Consider the following 21,321-nt stretch of genomic DNA (forward strand, 5'->3'; position numbering starts at 1 on the left):
CTTCTCTGAAGTCTTAGTTGCACTAAAATATAAAGGCCTAAACAAGTCAGTGACTAATGTATAAATGAGACATTGGACAACATGGCAAAAATACATGCTCGAATATAAACTTAGGAACACATTTATATTTTTAAGCAATAATTGTGCAAACTGTTTGAAATCAGAGAAATGCAGCTGAACATTGTTTGGGAAAAAATAAAAAATGAGGACAATTTGGACACAACGTTTTTCATCTTGATATTTCATTTATTCAATATTCACTTCATCAGATGGCTTATTAAAGATAAAGCAACCATCATCAATGATTCCTGAGATACTGTCATTTCAATTCTATCAATCCTTTCTCAGCAGTATATGCAAAAAGCTGGTCTTTCAGCTCAGCCTGTACTAGAGAGACATATTCAAAATAAGAAGTATTTTCGCATTAATCTCTTGTTAACATCTGATAAGTAGCATATTTTACTTACTACTAATATGTAGTATTGCTGATTCACTAAGACATCCCTCTACCTTACATGGATACATTTTGGGTATTTCAAGACTGGTATATCAAGGATACTCCCAGGTCCCATCTCCTTCCTGCACGTACACCTTAGTGTGCATCACCTCCCCACTCATGCTGTTCTCTGCTGAATGGAACCTTGGGATGCAGGCAGATGATACCTTTCAGTAGGGGTGAGTTTTGTGGGACACAATGTGGAGCTCACCTGGTGATATGTCCAACTAAATGCTAGGATATTTATTTCAATTGATGCTATGCTAGTCAGCATTTTACAATTCTTGGAGCAGTAAGAGTCATTGTATGATAAGCCTTGATCCTTCTACAGTCACCTTGCTTTCATAGGGATAAACATTCTAGAATGTTTCCAGAAAACGGAGTTCTTGTTTTCCTTTGCAAAAACTCAGGCACTGAACAGAGAAGCAAGGGAGGGGTAAATGCCCACTGGAATATCCAGAGGTAGGCTGGATGTAAATTAATTCCTAGCTTGGAAAAACAATGCATCCTGATTCACAATCCCTTAATTTTGAGGATATCAGAAGTCTTATTTGTGGAAAACTGAAGCTGAGTGGTCAGTGTTTACTGAATGCCATTTCTAGCTTTTCTGACAAGAACCTCATTTTCTTTTAAGTGGAATGTGGTGAGGTAATAGATGTTTTAGAACTGATTTTAAAGCACGTTGTTTTAAGAACAGCTGTGTCATATTTTCATCTTCCTGCAATTGAAACACATATTTCAACTTCTATACTTGCAAAACTAAAGGCAGGTAAAAATCAAAGCACCTTTTTTTGATGAGCACAGAATATCAGGCAGTTAACCATTTTGTAAACACAAGGATGTAGAGCTTAAAAACCAAATTATTCCTGTGAAATATGAATGAAATGCAGAGAGAGTGCTTTGTCTGGCTCTGTTCTCTTGCTGGAGGATTAACTTCAGATACAGCTAACCCACTGTCACTTCTGAACTCAATATTGTATAATAAAACCTGATAAATTATGTTGGCTTTATATTCTTCTTTTATCTATAGCTTTCACTTTTTGGCCTTATAGCCCATGCTGTGATGGACAGGCTTGTAAAATGCTATTTTTTCATTCTTCAGATAGCATTTGGTTTGCTTGATAACTCACAGGACACCCAATTCACTTTCAAGTTTATGTTCATTTTCATTTTAGGGGAGCACAAGCTTCACTTTATTCCAGCATTGATTGGCCCTTTCCTGGAAGTGACCTTGATCCCTCAGCCAGACCTGAGGAATGTAATGATTCCTATTTTCCATGACATGATGGATTGGGAGCAAAGGCGAAGTGGCAACTTTAAACAGGTACTTTGTGTGAAGCTGTTTATAAAACAGAGCTGAATATCAAGCACTTCATAGAGTCCTAGTGACTTGAACCTGGAGTTCCATTGGTGGTTCAGGGTGGAGAAGGTATCCACAACTCTGCTTGCTGGTGAGGGATTACAAGGGCTTTTCCTGTTTTCTCTTTGCAGTGCTAGTAAGATTCTCCAGTTAATATTATCATGTTAGTTTTGTGAAATGAGGAATAAAATCCATGGCCTGCTGAAGTGAAGAACAGAACTTGAGCTGTTCTCGACAAGTTTGTTGTGGTGGTTTTTCAGCTCTGCTTTAAGTGGAACAGACCGCTGGTTAGATAGGATTTAACCAGCTTCCCTTCTGGTTACTATGGGAAAAGATCAGATGTTCTTCAGTAAAATCCAAGCATTCTTGTTGCTCAAACACTTTCTTAATGGGCTAGAAAGGAATGACCAAGAGCGCCATTTGCTCCCTCATCTCCCACTCAGTTCTTTCAGACTGCCTCACACTATTCTCAGTGCCCTCTGTCCTGCTGCTTCAAAATGAAGGAAAGTAGAAGTATTTTAATTACTCCCAGGTGATCAGAATGCTTAGGGTGGGAGCTGCATCTAAAACACAAACCAAAATACTAAAAACAGAGTAGTATATGTGATGTAAGTAGGTAGCTTTTCACTATAAATATATAAGCTTATTAAAAATCACCACAGAAATGTTATCAAGGAGCGAGAAGGAAGAAAATCCACTTGTTCTGCTTCTCTGTCCTTACAGCTTGGTTTTATGTGTAAATCGTAATAGATTTATTCTGTAATAAAATAATGACAAAAGCTTGGTTTCTCCCCTAGATTTGTGACTGTCAATATATTACTGTTAAAAAGGAGGTTTGAATATACTCTGCTGCACAGTGTAGCATCAGCTCTATATTTTTTTGAAATCAATGCATGTAAAAACATCCATTGGAGGAATCATTAGCCATCCGATTTTCCTAACCACCAAGTTTCTTTGATAGCTAATATGTAAGTCCAGGAAATTTGCTTTCTAATGAAATACACTGGTAGGTAGGAGTGTTGGGAGAGTCTGAGCTCCCAAGGATTCTGAACAGTGCAGACACTTATGTATATAAAATTATAAAGAATGGGGTGCAGGTCAGAAAAGATGATATTTTTACTTCAGTCTAAGAAAATAACTTGTGCTTACAGCCTTGCAATGAGAATTCAGGCAGTTTATTTGGGCTGTGTGCTTTTCCTCTGACTCCATAAATAGATAGCTGCCTTAGCAGCAGCAAATGCTACTCAGCCTGTAGTTTTAAAGTCACGTTGCTCAATTTAAATTAGCTCCCTCCCTCCCCCCAAAAAAAACAACCAAAAAACCACCAAAGAAGAAGAAAGCCCTACAAACCTCAGAATTATAACAGCTTCAAAGAGATGAAGTGACTCATCACATGATTGACCAATAATTCTAAAATATGCATTTAGCAAAATCCCTTACATAAAACCAGATCTTCCCTCTGTTTTCTCTAATCTCATTAAAGGAAAAAGGAGCTGTTTACACCACACTTATATGTTGCAGGTGGAAGCAAAGCTGATTGACAAACTGGACAGCCTAATGTCAGAAGGTAAAGGTGATGAAACATACCGAGAACTCTTCAACAGTATGTGAGTAATATGTTTATCTTCTAATTCCTTGAGTTCAGTTGGTTGTGTCAGATTCTAATGTCATTGTAGAGAAGTAATGGTTAAACCAATTGTGATGCTCTTCTTTTTTTTTGTTTTTTTTTTGTTTTTTTTTTTTTTTGTAGTTTTTTGTTGTTGTTGTTGTTTTTGTTGTTGTTGTTGTTGTTGCTTCCTTAAAACCTGAAGAATAAAATGTTTAATGATGTTGTATAGCATCTGTAAAGTCTGGCAGTACTTCTTGCACGCACCTATAATTGGGAAATGCTAAATCTGTTATATCACAGAACATTCTCTTTCTCTACCTACTAATTTTAAAATCAGAAAAGCAGGAAATGCTTCATAATTGCATAGGGTGCAGGTAGAACTCAGATGGAGCATTTTGAAAAGAAGGCATGACAATTCAACAAAAAACATTTAATAAGTGATTTTCTATTGCTATGAGCTTGTACTCCTGAGTGATGTCACTTGTTGATTTCTTGTTTGCTGTAAACAATTGTGTTTATTCTGATAAGATTATTTCTTTTAAATTTTTTTTTTGATAAATTACTAGCTAAGCTTTTAATGTTTTTTAATGAATGACATGTCACTTAAATTGACTAGGAAAAGCTCATGATAATGCTGAAGTCCCTAAAGTTGTGCATAAATTATTCCACTGACTGAAATAAATGATTGTCACAGAGTACAGATACAAAATAACTAACTGGACTCTGTCTCTGTTGTTCCTCAGAGCTCAATTCCACCAAAGTGAAAGATTTCACTTATTTCTGATGTGTTTATTTTAGTAGATGTATTGTTCCTCTTCAGAATTCCAAGCTGCTATGTTTTCTTTGGTTCTACTAAATACATGTTTGTTTGTTTGTTTCTTTTTCCCCATTTATATGGTTTCTGAATAACTCTCTTCTCTAAGTATTATTTTAGTTCTCTTTTCTTGAGTTAAAAACAAGATTCAGATATTGGTGTATGAAAATAGCAAACACTTAATAATCTGTAATTGTACCAAGTTAAAAAAATAGAGTTCCTAAATATTTATCATGTATAGAAGCAAAAGTGGGTAGAGAGATTAGGCAGTATAGTATGGAATTGAATAAATAATAGCAAGCAACAGTACAGTATGCTAAAACAGAACTTTCCTGTAATTATTCATGACATTTTCATAATCTGAGTAAAGATAATAAAAGGTAACATGTTTTCAATAATTTAGTAATACAGCATTCTAACTGTAAAATTAAGTCATTAAAGGAAAAGCTCTAATTATAAAACAAAGCCTGTGTAAAGTACATCAGGGTGTCTATCACCGAAATAACTTAAAATTCTATAAGAAAGCATATTAGTATCAAATACAGTTCCTAATTTTTTATGGTTTTGAGTTAGATTTCAACTGGGGAATGTTAAACATGATACAGTGAAAAATGCTGAGAGCCTTTTATAAATCTAAATGCTGACAACATAGTCATGGCAATTTAAATTGCAAAATGTCTCGCAGCATCAGTATACTTGTGGTTTCTGTCATGGTATGACAGAAGATAAAACTAAGCACTGGGAAATTTCAGAGTAAGTGCTCAAGTTCACTCCCAGCTAATGAAGAAAGTAGTATTTATGATTAGTTTTTTTTTACTTTGATTGACTATACATATTACCACCTCTCAAGAGGAGAGCCTGTAGAAGATACTACTCTAAAATGGAGGATGATATATTGTTCTAGGGTATGTGAAGAAAAATGATGAAAATCAGGTGGACAGTTTGGGGAGTTGCCTGCAGGAGACAGGGTTGGCTAGCCTGAGATTTTGGGGGTTTCTTTATTTCTTCCATGGGTAGTTTAAACTAAACAACATTAGGTTCTTTATGCAGGGCAAGAAAACAGACTTGTTGAGGCTGAAGGGGCAGAGATGTAGCAGGTACCCAAAAACTGGAACAGTGATACAGTTTTGTAGCAAACAGTGGTTTCTTAGTCTTTAATGAAAGAAAATGCTGCAATATTATGTGGTCTTTCTCAAGATTAGGTTGCTTTTGATAGGTATCACTGGGAACTACGGAGATGCACACACCTACTTTTGAATATAGCCTGAGAACTGCAGCCAGTGTGACACTTTCAGGTTTTGTCATGCTGTTTATTTTGTCTGAATTGGAAAATGAATTTAAATCTCTTCACTCCCACGTTAACTGCTTTTTTTTTTTCCCCCGGAGACAATCACTACATCTTTCCTTTGAACATCTATTGCAAGGATAAATCATAAGCATCTCTGGAGATAGCTAAAATATTATGTGATTAGACCTTGCTGCCTACAATAGAGTTATCTATATCAAATAAAAAGAGAAAGGAGGGGGAAGGTGACTGCTGTTTGTTTTGAATCAACATCTTTCTAGGGACTGGAGTGTGGCCATTCACTGATTAGCTCCTGATGTCATTTGAAGGGGCTGCAAAGCATGAAGTAGTGAACATTTTGTTTTCATTAGAAACTAGATGTTGCAATTGCTATCCATTGCAATTATGGTATGAAAGCTGTTCTGATCTACATTTACACTTTAATACTGCAGTTGAATTCCTGAGTTAATTAGCACAGGGAAAAGAATGATTTTACTTTATTTAACAGTTGGTGGTTAAAATAAAATCCTCAGAAGCCAAGGTATATATTCAAGTAGGTCTTTCTTCTGAATCCAATGGATACCGCCAGTTTATTACTTCTGTAGCTGTATTTCAGTTTGGCCTAAGACCAGCCATTTCAGATTTGGAAGTTAAGTGGCCACATTGAAGCACAAAACCTGGACTAAGGAGTTCTGCTGGGGGCCTGGCAATGAGGCTTCTCTTTGAAGAGATTGTAGCTGACATTCAGCTGAGCAGGCATTTATAACTGAGTTCTGCCAGTTTCTGGGTGATTTCTCCAACCATGAATCTATTATATGAAAAGTGATGGCTGCTACCTTTCCTCTGCTGTCTTCAGTCATCCCGATTTCTTCTCCATATGCATGACTGAATTCAGCACTGACCAGTCCATTAGACTCTGTCTGGAATGAGTCTTTTCAGAGCCTTTATGACTCGTTCCAGGAACCTCTGGTTATAGAGAGGTTTTTAGACTGCAAAACAGGCATCCAAATGTTTTAAGACACCTCTAGGATTAGCTGCCCATGAGCTAAAAGTCAGAATAATGCTGTGGTTTAGGCATAAAAAATCCAATTTACTTACATGATTGAGCTAGCCTGGACATTGTTCTAAGCCTGCTGTTCATCCCCAGAGAACTCTGGTCCTCTCAATTACTGTTCTCTTACTCCTGGGGTACCCAAGAGTAAAAATAATTAAATACACCCCCCTTTCCCCCCACCAAGCAAAACAAAGCAAACCATAATTGTTCAGGTGAGCCCAGGTGTTAGGCTATAGTAGCATGGGTAGGCAGAAACATTTTTATAGTTTCCTTTTGTTGTTTAACCCCCTTAAGTGCTTTGTATAAGATAGCTGAGCATCTTGGCTATGCTTTGGGATCTGTAAGAGCAGGGATTCAATTCTACCTAGATTTACCCAGAATACATTTGCGTAGCTTTTTCATTCTGACTGTTCTCTGCATTGTGCTGGAAATGTGTGGGGGGAAAGGGAGGCATGCATCAGAAGGCAACTCTTCTAAAATTTTTCAACTGACCACATCGATGTCAGCTTGTATAAGTACTTTGAAAGTATCTCCTTAACTCATTTTTAGAAATAGTGTGTTTATAATGAATGTGCCAATGCAATTTTAAAGAAAATGCATAAGTCAAATGCAGATAAGAACCATCTGTTTTGAAAGAGAAGTCATACTTCTATTGTTTTCCTAGAGGAACTATTGGTAATTATTTTGTTGAATGTAGGTTGAAATGTTCCTTTTTAACATAGGGTTAAAAAGAAGTAGAAGCAAAAAAATCCCTGCAGTAATCAAGGTTTAATAATGTGACAGACTCTACTCTTATTTCTTATTAAACACAAAAACTTCTACTAGAAGGAACATAAGGGGTTCAAAAGTGAATTAAGGTAGCCTGTGTATTTTGTTTGGAAAATAGAGGTGCCGGCTTAGTGCTTCAGCATTTTCTGGTTAAGGACGACCTTGTCATCTGCGTGCTAGCAATGAAAGATAGCCAGCTTCTGATTGTGAGGGAAAGACATCTGACTGCCTCCTTAAGAGAAGCAGTGAATTTAAGATTTGTATAAAGGTGCAGGATGAAGATCAGTATCTCCTCCTCAGTTCCAGCAGAGCACAGCTTCATTTGGGTCAAATTTGCTTGGAGAATTGCATCTGTGACACCCCTGAGCCTGTAAGGAGCAGAGCTGGAGTGTATAGCTAGTGCAGTTGGCATGTAGGAGTTCCTGAGCGCTGTTATAGGTTTGAAAATTGGACGTAGGAGTTTTTAGGGACTGAGCATGCTCAGGGTAGATGAAGGTCAGTGGCACTGACAGCTTGCCCACCGCAGACAGAAAGTTCAGACATGCTGTTAACCACTCTCTAAAAGCTCTAAGGATATGGATGTGGGAATTTTCAGGGGCTTATAAATAAACCATAACAGTGCATTTTCAGGGAGACTGCTGAAATATCTCCATGGATATGTCACCCACCTGATCTCCTGCACCAAAGCATAAAAGTAACCTGGCTCTGTAGATAAATATTTCCTTGCTCATTCTTACAGAGAAAATGTGGGGAATTCATGCCTAAATGATAAATATTTGATAAACTTAAGCAATGAAAAACAGAGGCCTGTAGCAAAATTGATATAAATAATAATAATAATAATAATAAAGAAAACTATATTAAGTATAGTTTTACTGACAACTCCACTTACATTACCATTTTGAAATCTTTTCACTTCAGTGTGTAATCTGCATTTACATTGGCAGAACAGTTTTTAATAAAATAATCTTATGACATTTTAAGCTAATGGAATTGTACATGTGCATGATAGTATGTTCTCCAAAAGAAATATTAAGTGAAGAGGGGGAATAATCTTGTTAAAACCCCTCCTCTATTCTTAAATTTCATGCATACTGAAATACTAGAGAAGGGAGGAAAAAAGGAAAAATATCTTAAAAAAATTGAGAAGGTATATTGAGCTGATGAATATTCTTTTCTAGGAACACCTTTAAATTCCACATTTTCTGACGTATCAGCATGAAGTGAATAAATAAATTTTATGGAAGAGTTGTGTTAAGTCTTTGGGATATTAAATGTATTCTGAAAACTAGGTATTTGATATATTTTATCCTGATGCAGCTAATATAAAAATCGTTTGTTTTGTCAATGCTTCCTGGACTAGAATTCCACTTTTTGGTCCTTATCCTAGGTAAGACATTGTTTGCAAATTGTGCTTCTTGGGAGGGTGTTTGTAAAAGAAAATCTAGCTATCAAAGATGTTGCTAAGGTGTTAAGGTACTGGTAAAAGCAGAGAGGTTGTCATAGTAACAGTTAAAAATAAACAGTGACATTTTTCTGGCTTCTTTTTTTTTCAGTCTGCTGAAGAAAATTGAGCGGGAAACATGGAGGGAAAGTGGCGTTTCATTAATTGCCACAGTGACTCGCCTCATGGAGAGGCTCCTGGACTACAGGTGAGTGATTATCACAATTTAGAGGTAGGGTTGGCATCTTTGAAATATTAGGAAACAAATACAGTTATGTTGCTCAAACGGTGACTACACATGGATACATCAGCTGTAAGTGCTCAGGATCTCTGACAGCAGCTGCTTTGTCAACAAGAAAATGCGACTGGCAAGATGAAAACAAACAAGGAGACTCCCCACGGTGTAAAAAATGCAATGGCGTGCTTGAGTTTCCTGTCAGGGAATGTAGTAATTTTTGGCAGTAGGTTGGTGACTCAATTCTGTCTGAAGACGCAGAGCTCAGTACTAATCACCTGACAGTTGTTTTACACAATATGTAAAATTCTTATCACTATGTCAATCATGCTTAGTTGTAGTGTCAGCTGGCACAGTAAGTATGTATACAAAGACACGATCTCTGGGTGAACACCTCAAATCTGACTGTACCACATGATCAAAGGAGAAATAAGAGGCATATATATACTCTCTTTCAGGAGTGCAAGACTAAAAGCAATTTTCCCAGTCAATTGTGAGCCTGTGTAGAGGCTTCACATTTCTGCTTAGTCCTCCTTATTGGCACCAACTGCAGCGCTTTCTAGAGCTTAAGAGTAAGGTTTTCTCCCTGATTCCATGGGGAGACATGGTGAGACCTAGTACTACACTTGCTGTCATCACTGATAGTTTGAAAGGAAAGCTATTTCATTACAAAAGAGACTGAACTCTTAATTTCTAGAAGCATGGCACTGCTATTTCTCTTCAGGGATCAGCTGGATTACAACCTCTAGGACTCTTTCAAAACAGTGGTGTGCTGTTAGCTATGAGAGTATTTGGGGCAATTGTTTAGCTCATGTATGCAAGAATGTTTTAGAGTTATGCTAAATTTCTTGTAGTGACTATGTGGTGATTCTGCCTCTTATTCTTTTATTTCAGCATGGTTATACTGGCTACTTTTTTCCCCTGTGTGATTTAAAAAAGGTCACATAGTAATGACAGAGCCAGAAATAAAATGTTGACTTTCTTGAAAATTGAGGTATTCAGTGTACTTCAAAAGGAGGCATGAAATCTCTCAGCTACTTGGGTCAGCTGTTCACCCAAATGCCATCATTTCAATCAGCTTGCCAAGTCAAATATGTCTGTTTTCTGAGGTGTGCTTCACAGTAAAAGGGTAAACAGCATTCCTTTTGACTTTCATTACTTTCTGCTTCAGGGACTGCATGAAAATGGGAGAAGTGGATGGCAAAAAGATTGGCTGCACTGTTAGCCTTTTGGTTTGTATAATACTCTTTCCCTTTTTGATTTCAGTTGAGCATTTTCTACCATACATTTTCTACTATACAGATACACATTTGAATTGCACATACTTTGCTTCTTGTTGCAATTTGAGTGGAATTTGACAGAGTAATACAACAGTTAGGATCACTGATTATTTTTTCCAGGCTGAGATCAATAAAGTAGGGAGTTAGTCTTCCTTGGCATTTCATAGCTTGGTTCTGAAAGGTCTCCAAGACTGCTTTATTCAGTTTTAAGTCTCTTCCTACTGGATAAACTTCAGCTAAGTATTTTCCAAGTTGAATTAGTCTCTGAGTTTGTAGAAACAAACACGCCTTCCCTCCTCTCCCAAGCCCAACAAAATTTACATTCCTCTTGTTTCTTTTCTTCCCCAATAATTGATGCAAGTTGGCTCTTATAGCATATAATATGGAATTTCTTGTGAATACTACAGGCTGACTATTCTCTCCCCAGTAGAAGAGACAGAAATGCTGCTGAAGACCTTCTGTTGTCATGCTCTTACCATTACCACAAACCAGCAGTGCTAAATTGTAGTATGAAAAAGATCTCATTTTTATTTTCAAGATGCATTTTGAGTCTTGGCCCATTTCCATTGACAAGTTTGTTGACTTCTGTTAACCTTGGAAAGTTTTCCATTTTCATGGTTAATCTTTTGAAAAGCTGTATTTTTAGCCAGAGGGGAAAAAAAACAAGCTGACTTGTAATTCTGCATTTTTGACGTCAGTGTAACAATTTGGTATCACTTCTAAGTAGCAGTTATACATAAGAGAACAAAGAATTTCTTCTGAAGGAAAACAGTGCTTTAAATAGGGATGATATTTACTATGAAGCCACAAAGCAGCTGCCTTGCTGTCAAAATATCTGGCTTGATCTGAATTTTCTAAAGCACCTGGATTATTTTCATCCCTAAGGAGTTTTTAATCTATGATTAGCAAATCGTCCAAGATTTGTGCAAAAAGAAAATTAAAATATTTAAAAATCCCAAAACACCATATTATTTTTTAATGGGATTTTCAGAGACTCATACAGGCTAAGGTGGATTTCATATCCTAATAATTTTCCAAGAAATTTTTAATACTCTTGCACAACACAGAGACACAAGTGCTAAATTTTCTCAAAACAGTTTAAAAAATATTTTCTTTATAAAATTTTTATTTTTATGTTTTCATAGTGTCCCTCTTACCGTTTTTCCTTGATAATAACTCAATTTAGGAAACGGTGGCACAGAATATGAATACTGTACATTAGGAGAAAAACTGCTTGGAGTTCAAAATAGCAATTTAAATAATAGAACAGAAATTGTTAATTGCTAATGAGAACTAGTGCTTAGACTCTTCTAGCCTACACGTTTTTATTAGCCGGAGCAGATTATCCTGAACATGGAGTATGTCTAGCAGGAGGACTTCAGCTGCATGTCCATTGTGAATGGGGCATTACTTGTGAACAGTGCTATAGGTTTGTGCTCCTCTTCCTGTAACTTTTTCATACTTAGGACTTGTAAATAGATAAAGAATGTTTTGAACTAAGAATGATGGTATCGCAGTCCATATTTTATCCATGTAGCAACAAACAGCAGTTATATGTTAAGAAATCAAATCTATGCATGTATTTCTAGCATATTATGTTTGGAGTATTTTATTTGTAACCATTATTATAAATATATAGACTATTACATTTTATTTCAAAATTCAATTTTATTTCAGAATTTTTACAAGACTGAACTGAACAAGGAAGAGATGTATATTCGCTATATTCATAAGCTCTATGACCTACATCTGAAAGCACAAAACTTCACAGGTAACTGAATACAAACTAGGAAAAGATATTTAGGACTGGTATGTGGTTTGCAGTTTTATGCAACCCTATATACTGTATCCTCAGTGCAGAACACACCAACCTAGGCAACAGCTGAGTTTCCTTGCCTAATTGATGTCTCAAAATACTGCTTTTTTCAGCCCCACAGCACTATTATTTGCTGAGCCATGGCAAATGTAAATTACTTCTGTTGATACCCACTAGCAGTAAATGTGTGATACGGTCATTTTTCATCCCAAAGGAGTAAAGTTTGGAGGAAGTTTTTATGAGTTCATTTAGTGGTATCTGAGCCTATACACTTTTTGTAATGCTCCTGGCTATCTGTTTGGTGAAGTGTTTCCACGCAGCTGTGTTTTAGAACCTCATTTTTGGTTTAAAAAAAATAACAGAAAGGAAAACCCATATCACTTACTCATGATGAGGCAGAGACCCTAAAACCTGTGACAAGTATTGCAATTTCATGATGTCTTTCGAAATCTTCACATACCACATTTGCAGTATTGTTGTTCAAGATTTCTCTAATTCTTTGCCAAAGCTGGTTGCTATCTTTTAAATGAACAAATAAGAAGATATTGTGCATGGCTGTTGTTTATACAGCTTAACATGCACTTCATTTGGGGAACTACATGCCATCAATAAGTGCTGGAGAAGATAAAATCAGTATCCTTTTAAATCACACTATCTTTGCCAGAATATTTACTGACCTTGTAATACTTCCATCTTTGCCCAAGTGTTTGCAATTACATATGTTCAAAATTTCTAGATTTTTTTCTTCTTAAAAGCAGTTTAGTTGGCTGGAGGTCTCTAGTAAACAGCTTACAGGTACCTGGTGTCAGAGCAAACGTTCCTTATGCTTTTCTGCTATCCATTAGAAAGATTGTTTACTTGGAATTTCCACACTCCCTTTGCAGTTCATGGATTTAAATGTAGACTGGATAGCAGGATATGTTAGGGAGAGATTTTAATTTCCTCATGTGACCTGGCAATATTGAGTCTCAAGAGAACTTTGATTATAGAGAAGTATCTTTGCCACAGCTGGCTTTTGTATCAGGCTATTGTTTTGCATAGCAGATCTTAGTAACTCTTTGAGCAGTGTTGAGTTCCCTTTATGTACTGGGTGCTATTAAGTGTCCAGTTTACCTCCAGCTGTGGTATGAACCTAATTTTTTAAATTGTTTTGCCATTTGTTCTGATTTTTAACAGTATTTTGCCCAAAATTTATTTCCAGGATTTTGTTGTATTTCCAATGTGTTTATTATCAGTGTGTGATTTTGGCATTCTTTGCTGTGGTAGATTTCACTGCTTCCCTTTTTTTTTCTGTAAGAGCCTTAAGTAAGACTTGTCTCACACTCCTAATTAGAAAACAGACTTGTGTAGTCAATTGCCTTATCAGAGACAATACAGACTTTTGTAAATCAGCTGGTCTAGAGAATCTGGGATTAGGAAAATAAGTCTGATACTTTAGCAGCATTCCTACATGTTGCAGCATTAGTCTGCTAATTGCATAGTTTCATCCTAGGAATGAAATGGTTTTTCTCTCTTTTCCACAGTATGATTTACTGGACTGTTTCTAAAACTGTTCTGTTTAAAAAAAAAAAAAAAAATCCTTTTAATACAAAGCATTACTTCAAATCTTTCTTTACACAACACTCAGAGCTATAAATATACCTCTCTTGAGTCTGCATCACATAAATGCAGTGATTCCTTGTGTCCCCTCAGTCACCTGAGAACTGTAATGAGACTGTCTTTTTACCTATCCACCTTAGAAATAGCTAGTGTTTTCAATATTTCCTGTATAAATTGAATTTTCCACGTCATGAATCAACCCTATTTATCTCTCCTGTGCTTTGGTGCAAGTCAATAGTTACAGACTTCTCCCTGAGCTACCAGTATTTTGTTGTATTGGCCACAGGATGCTGGCTGGAGGACTGTTCAAACTTTTAATCCAGTATGGTCATTCTTATTTTAGAAACCTTTTGTATAAATTTATAATAGTTTGAAAAAACTATATGGTTACAGCAGACAAAATTTTATTGAAGTGAAGGACTTAGATGCCAAGTTTAAAAAGGAAAGGTCAAGGTGAGCTATCCTGAACATCTACTTATGTTCTGCTATCTTTTACTTCCTTATGATTTTGAAGGATTTGTTATTAGCTTTATGGACTTTTAAAATTGTTATATAGATGTGCTTCATGGATCGAGTATAGAAATGTAGCTTGAAACTGTGATTAAAGGTGGTTACCAGTCAAGCAGCCTGAGAGCTGCTGAGTGTGATGCCAGACTTAAGGTTGTCTGTGCAACTTGAGCTGGTTTCCTTGCATGAATGTATCAGCACAGCATCACTTTGCACCACACTTAGCATTTTACAACACTAGGATTCAAGGCACTCTCCCACAAATATCTGCTGCAGTGATGTTTTTCATCCACAGGTTCTTAGCTGGATGTGTAGAGGAACAATACTGCTAGAAAAAATACTGCAGAGTTTGGCTTAAGTCACCTGTCTTACGGGAATTCATGTGGCAGAGGCAGAAGTTGGATATGGCTGTCTGGAGCAAACTTAACTTAGCACAGAAAGTACTTTAGTACTTTGTTGTTATTTTTTTTCCTTATGTACAACCTATAAAATCTGCAGTAAAATAAGTCCAGTAAGGAACTTCTTTCTCCAGTGCAGTACATCTCCAGAACATGGCCCATGTTTGTACTGACCCACTCATGCAAAGTTGTCCACTGAGTGGAAACATAAACTGTGAATACTGACTTGGAAATATATAATACATATGCTTAGTTAGCCAAATTGAATTGTCATAGCTAGTAGTAGTTCTGGTGTTTTGTAAGTTACCAAAGTCTGACTTTCCAATAAAAAGATTAATTTAATATTATTTTAATGTACTGTTTCTGAAGCATTCCTGAAGTTGGAGTAAAAATAATAACAAATTTTATATTCCCAGATAATTTCTACAGATTAATGTAAAGATTACTGCACAGCTCTCTGACTAGAGACTAACAATTGGTTTGATTCCTGCCAAACCAAAAACTAAATAAAATTTTAAAAATTAAAAAGAAAAATATTGCGCTTCTAAAATGCTCATTACAGCCAGCTGGTAAGGCTCAGCTATCAGGGATTTATTTCTCTACGGAAGGAGTGGATTCTGTTAAGCACACATCTGCCTCCCTGTTTTCTTCCTATCATGGGTTGGCACAATTTTGTTTTCTAGTTATAGAAAAACGTGAGATACTTTTTTCCCTGGCCTAGCCGTGGAGTGGTTTGAGGCGGAGAACAAGGACCTATCAAAAAGCTAGCCGGGATATTGGCAGCTAAGCTGACCAATGGGAAATGTTGATGCAACTTTGGAGGGGACATTTAAAACTAACTACTGGAGATTGTTGGAGTCCAGGGCATTCCTTTGGTTGCCCTGGAGGGTCAGGGACCTGGACAGGGGGGTCTGGGACACCAGCCCAGAGCCCAGAGCTCAGAGAGACACTGGATTTGATTTCAGTCCATGGGAGAGGCTTCTTGCACTGTAGGAAGCGTTGCAGGCCACAGGAGTGTAAAAATAGTAGTTTAGTATATCACAGGGTGAAAAAACAGTGAGTTTGGGATTCTTGGCATTGAAGTGAATGGGGCAAAATGGAGAATTTAGGGCGTTGTCCCTTTCTTCTTCCTTCTTGTTCCCGCACTCCATTTCTGCAGTGACGTTGGCACAAAGTAGTTAGTGAGGATTGGGTCAGAGTAAAGATGACCTTTCTAGTAATAGTGATAGACATTGGTAATAAATAGTAAATAAAGAATACGTAGCAATTAGTATAAAAGATAAGGACAACCCTGGGACTGGGGGAGTCACCAGATGTCCGAGCCACGGCAAACATCTTTTGGACACTGAGAAAATTGTAAGATAAGAACTAATAAACGAAGCATGTAACCTTGAAGACTCCGTCTTTTCCTGCGTTTGGCACAGAGCTTTGCAGAGGGCCAGAACTCTAAAACCACCTGAATGCCGGGGAATTTAAGCTCCTAAAAAGGAGCCCCCAACAACTGCCGTCCCTGGGATGGGCAGAAACAACTGCCGTCCCCCAGATGGGACAGAAACAGGAGATCAGTCACACTCTCGCTTTGGAAATCAGCCATGAGGTGACATCGTGGCTGGGCCGGGCCTGGGGTCGGGCCCTGCTGCCCTTTTGGGTGGCCTGGCCGGGTCTCTGAGGGCTGCTGTCCACACAGGGAGGGCCTGGGCCGGCTGAGCCCCTTTCCCTTGCTGGTGGGCAGGGGAGAGGGGCAGCTGCGGCTTGGCAGTGCAGGGCCATGTGCTCAGACCACGGCAGAAGGGGCCAAAACATGGCCCAGCTTAATCGCCGCTAGCAGCAAGGAAAGAAAGCCTGGAGCTCCGTAACAACTCCGAGCTGAGCCGCCCTGGATGAGACCGAAGGGTGGAAAAAAGGACATCTACCAGCTTCCTCCATCAGCACAGCTTTGTATTTTCTTCACCTCCTGAAGCCTTGCGTGGTTTTTGCAAGCCTGAACAGATTTAACCCTTTTCTAGCAACATAGAACTTTTAAAGCACAATTCTTCCTTGAGAGAAAAAAGAAAGAAAACTAGAAAGTACATAGAAATAGACACTACATGAAGTCAGTTAGATTAGAAGTGAAAGAACTAATAATATTGGAATAGGATTGAAGACGCGGACATTTTTAACTGGACTTTTCTAAGGTGAATTATGGAGAAATGGACTGTTCTTTGCAACATCTTAGTATTATTTGGGTAGAATGCTATTCTAATAAAAATTAAGGACTGATGTAATTGAGATTTATTTGGGAACTTTGAAACCCCCACTCCTGGGTTAAAGGGAGGTCTCAACCTTTGAGACAAAGATGATTTTAGATCAGAAGAAGCATTCGTAAATAATACCCCAGATACACTAAGAAGCTTTGCTGATAGAACATCACAGTCTGCGAAAACTCCGGGTGGCAGCAGATGTGTGACATTGGGAGCACTGGACTATTTTGTCTTGTGGCAAATGTCTTCATGAAAAGATCTTAGAAAGACTCTTCTCCTAAATTAATGAGTGATTATGTCTAAATAATGAAACTGACTGAAAATCCCAAGTTGTGTCTTTCTATGTTGTTCAATAAGAAAGTTAATAATTTGCAAGAGGAGAGAAGTGTGTTTTAAAGTGTCATTCTGTTTACGTTTTCCTTTTTTCTCAACTTTATTTTCTTTCATTCTTTTAGTGTATGTTAATAAAACTATTTTTGTTCATTTTTAAGCTTAAGCCTGCTTTGTTTTTTTTCTCCTAATCTCTCTCTCCCACAAAAAGAAAATTAATACTAAAACCCCTACACTTCCCAGCCCTGATCTCTTTTGGACTGTGTCCACAGTCTTGTCTTCTTTCCTCTTTCACTATGGATGTTCCTCATCCTCCAGTCCTTTGTTCAGACAGTCATTGAGAGTATCTCCTTAGCAGTAGGGAAGACTGGGGCTAAGTAGGAAATGGTTACTTAATTTCTGTCTCCTTCGTATTTTCAGACTCCAGAAGAAGTGTCCCTGTGAGTCCACTTTAAACTGTGTGTGAAAATTTTAAGCTGTTTTTGTTACAGCTTTAGATGGTAAATCTGTCCAAAACAACCACTACCATCTGCCTAATACTCAAAATAAATCAATTACCCATTAAAAAGGTGCCTCTCGAGAAAAGCATTCACATCTCTAGACTGTTTGTCTGTTTTGTTTGGTGTTGGTAAGTGCCATGCTGTAACTTGTCTTGCAGAGGCTGCCTACACTCTCCTGCTGTACGATGAGCTGCTGGAGTGGTCTGATCGGCCGCTCAGGGAATTTCTCAACTACCCCATGCAAACAGAGTGGCAGCGTAAGGAGTGTCTCCATCTGACCATCATTCAAAACTTTGACAGGGGAAAGGTAAAATAGTCCTACTTTGAGTGGATCTGAGAAGGGTAGTTTATTCCTTTTAGGATATTAGCTCCAGGGTTGCACTCTTTTCTTGTGTGGAGGGAAGTGTTTGTCCTTGCTTGATTAGGCAGTTACGTAGCAATGCGGTACTGTGGTTGTATCCTAGAAATCCCCCACTTATATATAAGAATAATTTTCACTTGCATTGCAGTTGGCTTTGTAACTGTCAAAGCACTTTATAAAAAATTGGTATAATTTCTCCCCAAATTAAAGGTGGTGAAAATGAGCCTTATAAAGCTAATGAAATTCACTTAGTGACCAACTGAGCATTGTTAGAGCTGTGTTTACACCTTACAATACCATGTAGTATCTCTTAAAAACGAAGAAAAAATTTGTTTGGTGTTCAGTAATGACAGTTCATTGTCATTACTGCAACTGCCTATTCTGAATGAAGCAAGTGTAATTATCCTGTAGTCTAAAATTTTATATACATATAGTGCTCTGATTCATCTTACTGACAAACAAGCAACGCATTACAATTTTGTGTAGATAGTGCAAAATCCATGTAAGCCTAATAAATGTAATCAAAAGGATGATCATCTTGTTTTTCAAACAATTCTGTAATTATATTATATAGCTGAACTTACATGGTGCAATGATGTGCTGTACAACGTAAAAAATTAAGGAAGACGTATTAAAAGTACAATTTTAAAATGTAAAAATCATAGTGTTGAATCCATCTCATGTAGTGTCAAAAGAGGCGTCCATCACTCTTGCAATGACTTACATTTTGTGCATTGTGCAAAAAGAATAATTAATTAAATGGATCTCTAAATATATTTTTCATTTTTCAAGGAATTCATCGGTATTACTCAGAAGCTATCAGCATGTTTAGTGGACAGTTTGTTCAAATATTTTCAGTAATAAAACTTAGTATAGATAGAACAGACCACTAGTAAATCACAATTTTCAAACAGTTGCTTTGAATTACTGAACACCTTTTATTTGCTTGCAGTGTTGGGAAAATGGCATTATCTTATGCAGGAAAATTGCAGAACAGTATGAGAGCTACTATGACTACAGAAACCTCAGCAAGATGAGGGTAATGTACTTGAATACTTTTCATCAATTAGGAATCCAAAAGCTTTTTAATTTAGGTTATGAAATATTACTTAGAAAATTAAATTTACTGTAGAATGGTCTTTAGTTCACAAATCTTATTTTTTACTCTGAGGGTTTTTTCCTACAATAAGGATTATAGAAAAGGAGTGTGAGATTTTTGAAGAAAACTGAGAAAATCTTATCTGTGTAGAATGGTTTAGGTTGGAAGCCTTAAAGATGATCTAGTTCCAGCCCTGCTGCTAGACACTTTCCAGTAGACCAGGTTGCTTTATTTTATTATAAAATTAATGTTCTTCCAATATTTGTACCTGTACAGCATCCTTTTTGTACATGTTTATGCAGAAAAATAATAATACAAATTCACTTTCATTAGTTTCCTACAGTTTACCCAGGGAATGTGCTCTGTGCAGTCCTTCACTAGGAGCAGCAGCATGTCTTTGCAGTTGTAATTGCAAGCAAAGCCACAAGCAATCCACACCTTTACTTTTTTTTAAATTTACTGCTTAAATATATGGTCTGTTGAATATTACATAGTAAAAATGATTCTTCCTTGGTACAGTTGTCTTGTTGGTTCTTTCATTTTAGGACTCTAAGCATTGTTTTTTCATTCTTTCAGATAGTGTATTTTAAAGATTGAGTCTTCTTTTCTTACCTGCTTCTGATGGATTCAATTTTGTATTACAGCTTCCCTTTTAAATTTCTTTTACATGTAGGATGCTTGCTGCTAGGACAGAGAAGTCCCTTTAATCCAGAGCTGCTTAACAACATTATGCAAAATTCTCAACACAGAGCTGTGTGGCAGGACTCTGTTATCTGCTTATTCCATATATTTTTTGATATGTCAATGGCAGAACTCTATAAGCAAAAGCAAACTGGCTATCATAATCTGAATAAAATTAGGACTTTATATGCATGTTTAATTAATTGTACGGATTGTGTTTTGTGTTTGAGGTATTTTACTATACCAGTGCCACTGATGTTAATCCAAAAATGGAGGTGTGGGGATTCTCATAGCAGTATAATTAGGCAGCTATTGATTTCATATGCATACTAAATAGCTGTCTAAAATAGGGCTAAGACTGCGTTTGGCTTTTTCCGCAGTATTAAAAACTTTGCTGAAAATATCATCAGAATAAGGGGACTTTGTCATTAAGATCCCTTTATGTCAGTGTTATGTTATAAGTGAAATAAAAGCCAGATGTAAAGATCAAAAATTATGCTAATTGCTATTGGGACATTTTAAAGGAACTCGTATTTGATGCTTAAATCGTTGGAATCTGGTATGATTTGGACACAACTGTCTTGAACATGGAAATTAGACTTAGCTGATTTAACTGACCGCATTACTGCCATGTGTTTGGGTGATTAGGATTACTCGGTCATATGTTTCAAACTGTCTTTCTATTTTGCCCCTTTGATATAGGGACTTCATATTTTAAAGGATTTTTAAAAAATTCTTGGAAACTTTGAGATTCCTAAGAGGTATAATTACTTAATCTGATGCATTCAGAAACTTCTGGATGTCCTAGTTGTTGCTCAGATATATATTGCAATTCCAGTACCCAGAGGTGAAAGACACTCCCTTTTGTGATTGCTTATGGTAAAAATACACTTTCAAAAAAGACTAATTGCATTTCTTCTCAATCTTACCCAGATGATGGAAGCATCTCTGTATGATAAAATTATGGATCAACAGCGTTTGGAGCCAGAATTTTTCAGAGTTGGTTTCTATGGGAAAAAGTTTCCATTCTTCTTGAGGGTAAGTGAAATGAAAATAAACAGAATGGAGTAATACTGCCATTCATAATGGGTTTCGCTGTGTTAAAATTTGTTCATACCACATACAAATTCTTATCCTGAGAAATTCTTTATCTTTATGGTTAAGAAAGGGTCCTGACTAATGGAAAGACAAAGACTAGGTTTCTAGAGTCCCACAGAAACATATATTCATGTAGGAAACCATGCACCTACAGTGTTCCACATAGCAATGGTTCATGGTAGTTTAGTCCTTTTATCCTGTTCTCTTTCTGCTGGTGGGTAAGAGAAAGGCTGTCAGAAGTAGTAGCCATTGGTGGTGAGATAATCAGCAATTTAGCATCTAAGCAATTACATTCCCAAGTTCCTTTATTTTTTTTTTTCCTTAATGACTTAGAAATTCCACATGCT

At 36.9% G+C, this 21,321-nt stretch overlaps 1 protein-coding gene across 4 annotated transcripts in view; it reads left to right on the forward strand.

Moving 5' to 3' along the window:
* The window catches only part of DOCK4 (dedicator of cytokinesis 4), a 244,634-nt gene that overhangs the window by 200,575 nt on the left and 22,738 nt on the right, over positions 1 to 21,321 (forward strand). For 2 of the 4 annotated variants that reach the window (XM_040062079.2, XM_040062081.2), the window contains exons 31-39: positions 1,672 to 1,820; positions 3,378 to 3,463; positions 8,750 to 8,776; positions 8,943 to 9,038; positions 10,237 to 10,297; positions 12,023 to 12,116; positions 17,894 to 18,042; positions 19,049 to 19,135; positions 20,810 to 20,914. In XM_040062079.2, the coding sequence (XP_039918013.1) occupies positions 1,672 to 1,820; positions 3,378 to 3,463; positions 8,750 to 8,776; positions 8,943 to 9,038; positions 10,237 to 10,297; positions 12,023 to 12,116; positions 17,894 to 18,042; positions 19,049 to 19,135; positions 20,810 to 20,914 (854 nt within the window). The remainder of the gene's footprint in view (positions 1 to 1,671; positions 1,821 to 3,377; positions 3,464 to 8,749; positions 8,777 to 8,942; positions 9,039 to 10,236; positions 10,298 to 12,022; positions 12,117 to 17,893; positions 18,043 to 19,048; positions 19,136 to 20,809; positions 20,915 to 21,321) is intronic. The other 2 variants (XM_040062080.2, XM_040062082.2) reach the window with 1 other exon arrangement.

This window comes from Hirundo rustica, chromosome 4 (genome assembly GCF_015227805.2).
Source record: "Hirundo rustica isolate bHirRus1 chromosome 4, bHirRus1.pri.v3, whole genome shotgun sequence".
NCBI classification, from domain to species: domain Eukaryota; kingdom Metazoa; phylum Chordata; class Aves; order Passeriformes; family Hirundinidae; genus Hirundo; species Hirundo rustica.